The sequence below is a fragment of the Myiozetetes cayanensis genome, unplaced genomic scaffold, assembly GCF_022539395.1.
Source record: "Myiozetetes cayanensis isolate MyiCay16 unplaced genomic scaffold, myiCay2020 scf439, whole genome shotgun sequence".
NCBI classification, from domain to species: domain Eukaryota; kingdom Metazoa; phylum Chordata; class Aves; order Passeriformes; family Tyrannidae; genus Myiozetetes; species Myiozetetes cayanensis.
In genome coordinates, this window is record NW_026087675.1 from 25,591 (window position 1) to 38,338 (window position 12,748).

At 51.4% G+C, this 12,748-nt stretch overlaps 1 protein-coding gene across 1 annotated transcript in view; it reads right to left on the reverse strand.

The window, feature by feature from the left end:
- Positions 1–11,737, reverse strand: part of LOC126648054 (hydrocephalus-inducing protein homolog) — a gene marked incomplete at both ends in the record, with an annotated part of 37,323 nt that extends 25,586 nt beyond the window's left edge. Inside the window, 11 exon segments of the mRNA XM_050330730.1 lie at positions 564–631; positions 1,124–1,347; positions 2,228–2,346; positions 4,127–4,226; positions 5,267–5,432; positions 6,043–6,244; positions 7,758–7,882; positions 8,701–8,915; positions 9,434–9,568; positions 10,447–10,566; positions 11,615–11,737. Coding sequence (XP_050186687.1) covers positions 564–631; positions 1,124–1,347; positions 2,228–2,346; positions 4,127–4,226; positions 5,267–5,432; positions 6,043–6,244; positions 7,758–7,882; positions 8,701–8,915; positions 9,434–9,568; positions 10,447–10,566; positions 11,615–11,737 — 1,597 coding nt within the window.
- Positions 11,738–12,748: the final 1,011 nt, after the last annotated feature.

Genomic DNA, 12,748 nt, shown 5'->3' on the forward strand with positions numbered 1-12,748 from the left:
GGAATGGGGAACTGGAACATGATGCAAAGCACTCCAGTGCAGTTTCTTTAGGCAGGATCCTTAAGGTTTCTCCTGGCTTGGGGCAACAAGACTGAGCACGTACAACTCACAGCCCACTTCACTGGAGGCAAACCCAAGGCTTGCTCTGAGATCAGTGATCAGGAACCACGTCTCGCCTTATCCAACAAATGGGGACATCACAGCCACGCTGCACACTGGCTGTGATTGCTGCCCACAAGAGTTTACAGCACTTTCTCTCTGAGACTTGCTTCCCATAACGGAAAACCAGGCCCTCCTGGGACAAGGACTTTTACAGTCATTCTGCTGGCAAGGATTGGGAGATTGGAGCAGAAGAGACTACACAGGACACCAGAAAATACTGACTTTCTATTCCCTTGGTCCTTTCAGATCTCACGATGGCAAAATGCCATCAGCAGCCCTGGATTTAACACCCTGCAGGCTGCCGTGGAAGGGCAGGAGGGACAGATGCTCTTCTGTTCCAGTGCTCCATTTTGGCAAGGCACAGATCCCTCCTGCTGCGTCCAAGCCCAGGGAACACTCACCAAAGGAGACGTCACTGAAGTCAAGGGCTCCTGTGCTGAAATTCAGGCTCAGTCCAGTGACCTGGCCCCTGCGAGGACGAGGACAGAGGAGGCAATGGCTTGGTTAAAGGGAACTGCAAAGCCTTTGGCCGTCCTTCCGGCTCAGGGGGATAAAAGCTGGTGTCAGAGGCACCGTGGGTGTCGAACCAGCCCACCCTGTGCTCAGCACAGCCTCCGTGTGCACAGGAGGCAGCCGAAGCGCAGTGGTCAGCAGCCCACAGCTGCTGATGGGGCTGGGGCACCACGGCAGGCAGGGCATTGCCTCTCCTGTCATCACCCCTTCTCCCCTTTGCTGGGCGAGGATTATCTTTTGCAAAGGCACCAGCCCATGGGATGATGCCCAAGTCCTTGTGACAGTCCCTGCTGCAGAGCTCCCCATCTCCCACACCAGCATCAGAGGCAAGGCTGAGACCTCAGGCAACACCTTTTTTCTCTGTTCCACCACCAGATGAGGTAGGTGGGAGATGATTACCCAGAGACAGCTACAGATGTGCCCCCCAAGCTCCCAGAGCCCTCCTCACCTGATAGTAAAGGTCAGAGGCTTAGGGGATGTAGTCACATTGAACTGGAATTTTTCACAGAACTCCCCCAGGGTGGTGGAACTGAAGGAGATCTGGAGGGGCTGGAGCCCATTTGGTGGAATGATGCCCTGCTGGGGCAGAAAGCTGAAGCAGGAGCCGTAGGTGGTGGTTGAAGGGATGAGCTCAAAGGGAGTGTCAATATCTCCTTTGTTAACCAGCATTGCCTGCAACAGCAAGAAAGCAAAATGGAACCTTTCTTACAGAAGGCTGAGTTGCTTTCTAATAAACGATTAACCCCGCAAAGGCAGAAGATGCCGTGTGCTGCTACGTGGCAGAAGGCAAAAATGTACAACAGGACAAGTTCCCGTATTCAACCTCTGCCTTGAAACTTGAAAACTACTCTTCTCTCATGTGTGTTACTTGTGTTACAAATTGAACTGAGGGAATCCACGCTGAGCTGAGGTTTACCTGCAGTGGAGCTGCTTAGGACAGCCCTATCAGTATCGTTACTCATTCACCTTTTCACAGGTAATGACAATAGTACATTGATAGTGAGAAGTAATAAAGTATCAGCATCAAAAATGGAGAGAGAGCACAATCTTTTTATGTAAGAATACAACTCAGTTTGTCCTTCCCAGCCATGGCACAGCTTTTGAAAGTGTCTGGCATGATGTAGTGCCTCATTTTCTACTTTTTTCAGTTGCTCTCTCTTGCAGTGGACTCTTGCAGCCAGTTTGTTCCAGCTGCTCTTGAACAGCCCAAGCACAGAGGTGCCTTGAGTCTGAGGCTGGAACAGAAGCCTCTGAACACTTCAGCTTTTTGACCCAGTGTTGCTTTCATGTGTTGAGGGGTTGTTTTGCAGAAAGCATCCCAGCTGATCTCCAAGGGAGGTTGCCAAAAAGCAGGAACTGGGGCTTCATGAACAACAGACCACACCTTTCAGACCCCATAAAAGGTTCAAGATTGTGTGAAACCCCCAGATTTGACTAGTATGTCAAATATTCCCTGCTCACAACTGCCCAAGTTGCCAGAAATTCCACAGGTCCACCAGGCTCCCCGCTGCCCCAGGAGCCATCAGGATCCACCCCAGCCCCTGCTGCTCACCTCATAGCTGTAGGTTTCTCCAACAAAAAGTTTCCCCATGTTGTATTCCTCAAAGTTGAGTTGGAGGCAGGGCCCGAGGCCTTCCCCTGTGAGGCGCAGGGGCAGCCTGCTCTCACGGCCTGGGGAGAGATTTCCATTTCAGTACTGTAATTCTCACTCCCTTATCCTGCTTTTTCCAGGCTGCCTCAGTGCTACTTCCTGACTCCCAGATGGGTGAGACCAGCCCCTGATGCTCCAGGGGAAGAGATGGACCCTTCTCTTCCCTCAGGAGATACGCCTTGGGGCTGGCTTCCGATTTCTAACCCACCCCTTGGGCTTGTTTCCCATTTAGCCACCAGTCTGCACCCTGAAATAGCGATGCCCAGTTTAAAACATGATTTCTGTAGTGACAGGACAAGGAATAATAGACACAAATTGAAAGAGGGGACATTTAGGTTAGAGATACAAAAGAAATTCTTCCCTGTCAGGGTGGTGAGACCCTGGCACAGGTTGCCCAGGGAGGTTGTGGCTGCCCCGTCCCTGGCAGTGTCCAAGGCCAGGTTGGACGGGGCTCTGAGCAACCTGGGCTAGTGGAAGGTGTCCTGCCTGTGGCAGGGGGTTTGGGACTAGATGATCTTTAAGGGCCATTCCAACCCCTTAACAATTCTAGGATTTCCTTCCCAAGCACTTGGAGGAGCTTTGAAATCCGTTCAGTGAAGGGACAAAGCTCGCAAAGAGCTGGGCATTGCTGCCTGGCTTCTACCTAAATTGGGGTGCAGTGGCCCAACAGCACAGGACTTTGTTGACAAAGTCTTCTGCTGCTTTCTGACACTCAGCATGGTGTTCACAGAATGTCCCCCCGTGTTTGGTGACTGTCTCAGAACATGATTCTCATCTGACCATGTCAACAAACAGAGATGCACAGTTTCACGTGATGCAGGACATCCCAAGGAATGCCTTGGGAGCATCTTTTTACATTTGTGCTTTCCTTCCACAGCTCTAACAACAACAGTTGGTGGGCAGGAAGAGAGTTTGTTAGCAGGAGCCCTGAGTAATTCCTGTAGATGGCATTTGTTGAGTAAACCCTGCACAGTTACTGTCTAAATAAAAAGCTGTTTCATGACATTTGTATCCATCAGCTTGGAGCAGGAAGGAAGGCAACAGAGTGGCTGGGTTAGGGATTGCAGCACCCTGCAGAACAGGAACCTGGCTGCTGGAGGACCACGGGCCTCCCACCTCTTTCTCGTCGATGGGCAAACCCAGAGTATCCCCTGGATGGAAGCCTGACAGCCATCTCCCACTTACAGGTGAAAAACACTAAGCAGCATCATGCAGAGACAGAGAGGAAGGACAGGGGAACCTGAACCACGCTGTGCTCTGCGAGCGTTCCCTGCCCTGTGTGGGCACAGCAAAGCCCACACACAGGAAGAGAAGCAGGTGCTGGCCAGGGGTGGTCCCTCTGCAGACAGCCTGGGCTCAGCAGGGCTCAACCACCTCTGGTCTGGTGTTGTTTGGGCAGTGGGAGGTGACCCGGGCTCAGGGAGCACATTTCTACCTCAGCTCCTACTGCCTGCTGATGGATCCATGTAATGAGGACCCATCCTGAGGTCAGTGGTCTAGAGGGGCTTAGTGCCTGTTCCCTAAAGCTGCTCTGCTGTGCAGCTCTTTGGCCTTGGAGCAAATCCTGGCAAACCCATGGCATGAAAGCTTATCCATGCACTGCTTGGATTGTTCTGGGATCAGTGTCCTGAGCCCTGGCCTTGCATGGGAGACCACCTGGAAGCCGCAGGGACAGTGCACGAGCCAGCACTGCCCTGCTGACCATGGACCCTTGCCAGCACTTACACGGGAGCCCAGTGGGCTGCAAGAGTATTTGCACCTCCCCCTCCCTGGGGGTGAGAGAAAGAGAAGGAGCCGTACCTGAGATGTCACAGTAGGCCACTCTTTCATAGACTTGGGCTTGTTGGGGTTTAAAGAACACCTTGATTTCCGCTGAACTATGCGGACCAAGCTCTCCCTCCTACAACAGAAACAGACAGCAAACCATTTGCCTTCCAATATCACATTTCTTCTTTTCAACCTGCAAGCCTTTACTTAGAGCAAGGAGGAACAACACAAGGAGCCCGAGGAAACACTCCAAAAGCAGCTCAACACACCACAGGATGCTCTTAATGCTCAGCTGATCAGCTCCCACTCTACAATATTCCTACTGCTCTGACACAAGCTCTTGGTCACATCATGCTGCTGTCAGCTGCAGTGGTGTGAAACTGCTGTTGTGCTGACACTGGTGGTTCTTGGTCTTAGTGGGGGCTCTAGGAGTAACCAAGAAGAGAACATGATCCCCTTCCTTGGAAAGAAAACACTTAGTTTAACTTATTTTAAAAGAAAGCAGAGGCTGAGATTATTGTAGGGTTTACTGCAAGATGAGGAGGGCTTTTGCACAGTGCAGACAGCAGGGATTCTTCATCTCACACTGTGCCAGTACTCATAATCAGGGCTCTGGTTGATGGAAGGACATGGGGGTTTGCTTGCATTAACAGGAAAAGATTTTCTGTCCCTGTGTGCAATAGAACTCAAAAAGTCCATTTCAAGGTCTTGTGTCCAGGCTCCCAGATGATACTGGAAGGGAGACTCAAACGTGCTCTAAGTCCTGGTTACAGGGAGGGATTGGCATTTCCATGACCTTGGGCTGAATTTGGCCTCCTTTTCACTTCAGGTCAATCTGTGAACTGACAATGCTTCAACACCTCTGGTGAGCCCCACACATCCCGTGTAAGCTGTGCCCCTTCCTACAGTAACCGATCCCTCTGGACACTGCAAGAACACCCACCAAGGTCCCTTGACATCGAGCCCTTGCAGCAGAGCTCAGCTTTAGGCAGATTCCTGCTGCCTGCCAGGAGCCCCCAGGGTAGCAATGCTTTTTGCAACCAGCTCTGCAGCCTCACCAGAAACCCGACGTCTGTCTTCCCTCTGGGCACATCAAGCCAGCTGAGGTGGGGATCTGCCCAGTGACCTCATTCAGGCAGGGGGAGGAGGAGGAGCTTCTCAGCTATCACTTACCAAGGGCTCAATGGTGAAAACGTCGTCTGAGAACAACAAGGGGTCTGCTTGAATCTTTGCTGTCTCAGTCTCAAGCTCCTCGTAGTAAAGGCGAACCTCCTCATAGCGTTCCATCATCAAATCCTTCGCTATGTCCTGGGGCGGCCGGGACAGTTTGTGAGACAGCCTGCAGCCACAGGGAGAAACAAATGCAGCAGCTCATTTAATAAGCCACTTCTTTGCAGGGCCAGTTGATGAATTTAGGCATGGCATCTCTTCAGTGACATTAAATTTCATGCATGTTATATGCATGAAAACAGAGGCCCTGAGAGGGGACCATCTAGCCTTGAACCACCTTCCTTTTTTCCTCCTTTTGGCCTTCTCTGCAGACCTTTGGCACAGTTAACCTCTCCATTACTTGGCAGCTGCAGCAGGAATCATTCTAGTGTTTTAAGATCACAGCCAAGAGATGAGAAAGGAACAGTTGCTTCCAAGGTCACTGACACTGTTCAAGGTGGAGGCCACAGCACTTCAAAATGGAGGACATGGCCACACGGTCCTCCCGTGCTGCTGGTTGGTCCCCCTGTCTCTGGGCAAACTGCACCTCTCTGGAACTGACAACTGAACAACCAGCAACTTTGTGGCTTCTCACTGTGAGCTGTGACTGCCCTGCAGACTTTGCAGGAACACCTACCTGTTCCTAATACCCTCAACCCCTCAAAAGCACAAGCACTCCCTGAGGCCACATGTTAGTTTTACCCTCAGGCAGTGTATGCCACTGCATCTTTCAGACCCACCCGATCTTGTGGTGATACTCCTCTTCCTCAGTGACAAAAGTCTTCCACTGGAATCGGACTGTGGTGTCACTTCTGTTGTGGATGGCCATGGTTTTGTGGCTTGACAGTGTGAGATAAGTCTTGTCAAGTTTTAAAGAATAGTTGCCCAGTCCGATGTTGAGGTCCACAGATTCTCCAACAAGTCTGGTGCGGATATCTGGACCTGGAACAAAGCAAAGAGGAATCTTTACTCAGCTCACAGCTGATGGAATTACAAGGAACAGAGGAAGCCACAGGAAACAGAAGAAAGTGACCAGCTTTTAGCTGGATAAGTAATTCCACGGATCAGTGCATTGATCAAATCCCAACAGTGTGAGGATATCCTGGACACCACTTAAGCACCTTATTTCGGGGTGTGTTTGTAGAGATTTGCCCCGAGGTGACAATATTTACAGTGAGATTTGTCAGGGGTGCTCAGGTGACCCACTCAGATCACAGGTAATTCTGCACCAAATTCCTTCAGGTGACTCTAAGGAGCCCCACTCAGTCACAGCCCAGGCTCTCCTGAAGGCACCCCACGAGACTCCTGTCTCTCCCAATCCCTTGTTGCTGACAAGCAAAGATTCCTGGGGGCAGGTGTGAAGAAAGGGAGCTCCAGGGGAGCAAGGGGAGTGAAGCCCACGGCAGAAGGGGACAAAGGTGAGGAAACAAGACACAATGCTCTACAACATTCAATATCACAAACCACTAGAAAATCAACACCATGAAAACCGTCATCCCCTCCCTGTCCAAACCCACGGCCACATCAGTCTAGAAATATCTGATATCATTCTGATCTCAAACACCAAGCTGAAGCATTTGAAATGAAAGAAAGAAGGGCAGAAGGAAAGACTAAAAGTACAGAGCAGCTTTTATACAAAGACTGAATGGGGTTCCTAGAAATCAAATGGGAGACAGATGAGAGAGCTTTGGAGAGCGTAGATGGCCTGGGAAATCAGACTAAGGAAAAAATTGTCATGATTTGTCATCAAGGAACCTGAGGACCTGAAAATGTTCTTAGACAGAAATTACATGTAAATGTAGAGGGCAACAGAGAAAAAGGGTCTGTGGCAAGACAACAGAGAAGCAGATTAGGGGACAGAGGGGAGCAAGACACACATTGCGTTGGAGAGAGTCAGATGGAAACCTCACACATCACACACAGCACTGTCCAGGAATACAACTTCAGCCCTGCATATCCACACTGCAATGGAGAATCAGGGTTCCTCCTTCCTCCACTCAGCAACACTCACCAAAACAGGATTCCAAAAATCTCCTCCCTGTTTGAGGGCGTCCATGATTTCAACCCCCTAAACACTAACTAGCTTTCCCTTTTCTTTGTGGTAAAGCTGGGATGGGGTGGTACTGCTGGAGGGGCAGTTCAGGTGGCTGGGACAGTGGGGAGGGCTGGTAGAGGACTGTCGTGGGGGTGCTGTTTGGAGAACACCATGGATGGAGAACATCAGGGTCCCCCCAGGGATGGACCAGCACACAGCAACGCAGCACACCCAGAACAGGGACAGACTCAGCCTTGGCCCCTTCTTTGCTCACTTCTGAGCACTGAAACACACGGAGGCTTTGAAAGGAACACTTCTACAAGCAGTTTGCAGAGCAAGTCTAACATTATTCTGCTTAGAAAGGGCTCTGCTATTTTGAAGGATGCAGAGCAAGTGCACCGTGCAGTGCCCAGCACTCACCTATGTCGCAGTGCACCTCCAGGAATGCGGAATGATCCCCGGTATCCAGCGGGCGATATTCCACTGTCACTTGCATGGCTTCACCAACCTCGAGGGTTCCCGAGGCTGGGCTGACAGTGAAAGGGCTGCAAGACCAAGAGAGAGATCAGGACTCGTGGGGGAGGTTTGGGGACAATATTTGCAGTCTAGTTCACTTCAGCTGACTTGTGGAAGCAAGGAGCAAAGCAACCACAGTCAGCAGAAGACACACAGAACACACAGCATCAGCAACAGCTACTGACTCTCTTCTGAGGACATCCAGCCCTCAGAAGATCCTGTAGGATAAAATGAACTCATCTCCCCCATACTCTGCAATGAATGATGGTTTGACAAAAATTTAGCACAGAACAAAATAAATTTAAAAAAGAACAGAAACACGGGAACTTCTGAGTATTTTAAAAGAAGTCTGAAGGAAATCTGCTTGAAAATTTATACTGGCTTTCAAAGGTTCTTCATGAAACAGAAGAGATGGCTGATGCCCTCAGCTGACAAGGGAACTCAGATCAGCTTTGACTAACAGGAACAGCACAGGCTGTTCACAACACAGCTCACGTTGGGCATCTGATGAGGGGCCCCCTGATATGCCACACGCTTGTGGCCTCCTAGAGAATGGGTTTATTTGGCTGACAGTGGGAGGCAGCCATTTCAGAAGGTGGTGGTGCACAGGAGGGTGCAGACCAACTACTACCACGTTCCAGCAGTCCCCAGGAGATCTGGGAGACAAAGCTCAGGGGTTGCATCCTGCTGAGAACACTAGATGCAACAGCAGACCCCACACGCCCTGCCCATTTCCAGCTGTGGCTGCAGTGCAGCAGCTCGGATGCTCTGGCTCCCCTGGGATACCCTTTCCCAACTCTGCCATCACCCAAAGGTGTTTTGCAGTAAGGCAGATGAGCTGCTTTACCTCTCAGTGACGAGGTTGAATTGGGCTTCCAGGTTACCGCTGTTGTGAACCAGCAGAGTCTTCTGGGTGCTGTAGTTGACTGGGCACTCCGAGAAGTCCAGCTGGTCAGGGAAGTCCAAGATTGGGCGGGCACCAATGGCCCGGATTGGCACAGTGAGAGTTTCCTTTTTGGTGGTGCAGACAAGCTCATGGAAATGATCCTGCAGGAAAAGGTCCTGGCACAAGAGAGGGCGTTGAGTGTCATCCCCATGGCAGAAGAAAAAGTGCTGTTTTCTGTGACCCTTTGTGGGTATGAATTTACCTCTTCCTCCCCAAAAATGACCACTAATTCATACTAATAAAGGCTGGAGAAGAGACCATGTGAAAATCATCATTTTTGCTGCATTCCAGTGGGGAAAAAGAAAGGCCTCTGGATCTTTTGGTTCCTCTGGTATTTTCCATAATGAAACCCCTTCCACTGAGCCTAGAGATGGCTCAACATCAACAGCCCTCCCTGTCATTTCCCTCCTGTTCCATCTGCCTCTTCCCTTGTGAACATTCCAGAATAGGCATGGAGGGAAAGCAAAGCCCTCTCGGCCCAGCTGCAGGGACTGGCAGCACCACGCCGTGCCAAGGTGTGACCAGCTCCAGGCTGCCTGCCCCCAGCCCAGAGCCGACCTCACAGCACGGGCTGGGCTATAACCAGTGTGCAGCAAATGCCCTGGCTTTAGAGAGGGTGTTCCTGCAAACTCACCTTGTTCCCCTTAGGGATGAAAAGGATGTTTATAGTACAAAACGATCCCGGTAGCACCTGATGGCACACACCATTGGGACCGACCAGCTTGAAATAAGGTGAGCTGTCCATGGTGACCGTCACCAGCTGAGTAACCTGCAGGAAAGACACAAAACGGTGATTTTGCCACTTGTGGAAACAGGAGGAGACCTGGGTGTGCCCTGGTGACAGCCTTCCTTGACCACTTCTCCAAAGGACTTTCAGTCTGGAGGTACAAGCACAGCATACACGAGGGTGAACTTGAATCCCTTCTGCCTGGGCAAAGCAGCTCGGCCAGAGGCAGCAGGGCAATGCCTGCTGGGAAGGAAGGTCAGGCACCAGCAGTATGGAGATAGAACACCTGAACCAAGTCATTCTCATTTGCAACAAGCCCAGAGAATCTGCTGGCTTCTGCCTGCACACAGCCAGGCAGCCCTGTTCCAGAGGCAGAATGGGCTACCTGAAGGCAAACCAGCACATTATCCTGGGGGAAGGAAGAAATTGCCTTCTAACAGACTGAGTTGGAGTGGGGAAGTCCAGCTGTGGGGAGAAAGTCCTATGGGCACACCAGCAAGAGGAGACCAGACACTTGGCCTTACTGGGAAACTGAAGAGCAAAAGGAGGAACACAGAAGAACAGAGGCAGCTAAACAGGCTGAGAGAGGCAGAGATTCCCGCCAGGAACCAAGATTAACCAAGGAGCCACAGGACGTGGTGGTGGGCACTCGAGGGGAAGCAGGAGAGCAGGTGAGAACTGCACAGCCTTCCCATCAATCCAGGGCTTTCAAGGAAAAGAAGCTCCTTTGGGGGAGATACCAGCAAGGCAGGGCTGCAATCAGGGAGAACCCTCAGCAAGGGAAAATTTCCATCTTGCAAATCCAAGGTGATGATTCTGGATGTGCTCCAGCTGATACTTGCTCTGCTCTACACCACGGGGATTACACCACTCTCCTCTTTTTCTAGCACAGTGTTAAAGCTCCACATGCCAGCACTTACCTTGTCTCTATTCCTCAGAAGCAGGGGCATTTCACAGACCTCGCCAAGGACATAGTTGTGAAACACCACCTCGGATGGGCTTGGCTCAAGGAAGGTCTTGGCCCGGCCGAGTGGCCAGAGCTGGAAAGAGAGAGCAGGGAGAGGTTCAGCTGCTGGGAGGAAGGTTCGTGAGTGACACTCCTCTGTTGGTCCCGGTGAAGTACAGGCTCTTGGTGACCAGGTCTGCCCAGCTGCCACTGGGGGAACAGTAGCTCACCCACCTCTGCTCTGAGCTGATCAAAAGCTGCTGCACCACACTGAGCAGGCTCAAGCTGAGCAGCTCTTTTGGCAGGTGTTTCTCCTGCTTTCCTTCTCCAAAATGCCAGGCAGCGCTTACCTCCGGCACAGCCCACAGCTAATGGGGTCCCAGAGCTCTGGGCACTGACTGAGCACTCAAGCAGTAAGTGAAACCCAAGAATTTACATCAGACTCCCTAGCAAACAATTTTTGGATGACCTTTACTCTGAGGCAGGGAGACTGAGGCCCACACAACTCCAGACTCTAGAGCTTAGATGTCAGTAAGAAGAGAACCTCAAGCACCAGAGGAGCTGGAGGGCAAAAGAAAGTACCACAGTAGACAGGAGTAGGACAAATGAGGTGAATGCTGGGTGAGGATAAGGTTCAGCTCTTTTCTCAGCAGTACCGGGCAACTTGAGTAAGACTGGAGTTGTGTTAAATTGGGAGTAATTACCTCAGGCCCTCAGCCTTCAAAGGCCAGCGCTGCCACTGTGGAGGGAATCCTATGACCCCCAGCATTTGTCAGTGCTGACACCAAAGCAAGAGGTGGCTCTTCGAGTGGGACAGGGGAAAATGGCAAGCTTGTGCCCCTGTGTCCTGCCCCAGCCTTCCCCCGGTATCGTGCCTTCGCGATGGTAGCTAAAGTGCAGCAAAGCCCACCAGCTTCATCAGAAATTATTGGTGTTGGCTCAGCACAGATCAGGACTCCAGCATCTCACTAGGAGAAAATGGTTTGCCTTTGCCCCAGCAGAAGGAATTCCACCACCACCACCAGCAGTTTGGAACGACAACAGGACCTGGACACTGAGGTGTTTCAATAAGCTGGAGGCAAGGCACGCAGCCTCTTCAAATGTCACCTCAAACAGCAAGGAGAAGGGCAGGAAAAGGCTACCTTGTTCTTGGAGCTCGCACTCTTGTCTGGCTGCTGGACAATCTTGGGCAACTTTGTCTTCGGAGGGCTGTCCAGCTTCTTCCTGAACCTGCGACCCACCTCCCTGAAGTCAAAGACGGTCAGCTGAAAGGCAAAAAACCAAGCAAGAGCCTCAGAAATGCCCTTGTTCAGAAAGGCTTTTCTTGTTTAAGTGGCTCTGATGAATCATTTGTGATCACAGCCACTAGCACAGTGCTGGAAGTCCTGGAAGTTACTTGCTGAAATATGTAACACCAGAAAATGAATGGTATAGAGCAGAACACACTTGCTCTAACCAGGCAGCTTGGCCTCATTAGCTTCTCCATGATTTGATGTGACACGTGTGGGGATTTCTGCTCTTTGGGCATTTGTGTCCTCTTTACTTTCACTGGATTGAGCCAGTGACCTTTGCAGAGAGCGGCAAACTCCCTTAACTCCCTTCTTGCCCAAGGCTCATAACCCCCAGCGTGTCAAGATGTCACTGCTGGCTGAGTCTGAAGGAAGCAGAAAAGCAGCGCTGTGCCAAGACCGAGGTACAGAGGAATAGGTGCATCATTCTCTTTTTTTAATTAGCACGGGTTTTCTCTCTGTCTGGCCTCACAGTCCCACCCACAGAAGAATACAGAGAGATGTCCTTGACAGAGCCTCAGCACTGGGTCACCTCCAGTCAAGTGAGCTCCAGTCAGCAAAGGGGACATTTGTGGGTGGGTAGGAGGAGTTGCCCCAATTCCACTGCTGCCTGCAGGGCTGGATCTGTGCTCCACACAGGAGATGAGATGGAACAACTGGTTAGGAACCTGTTTCAGGGGGGACCAGCCACGTCTCTCAAGGCTTCAGGCAGAGCTTGAGCTGCCTACCACATGCCCAGGTGCCTGGAGGGCAGGTCTGGTCAGAGTAGCACAGTGAGTGTGCCAGCCTGACAGAAGGAATTCCTGCCCACATACAGGGGACAGAAAGAAGCACAAGCTCATGTTCAGCTTTGCATTCGTTTAACTTGGCACAGCCAGGCAAGACTCTAGTCTGTCCCTGACCCAGCATGACACCCCCTGCCAACAGAAGCACGGCCCTAAGAGCTGGGGAGGGGGTCTGTAGCTTCATGGTGCTGCTGGACAGCAA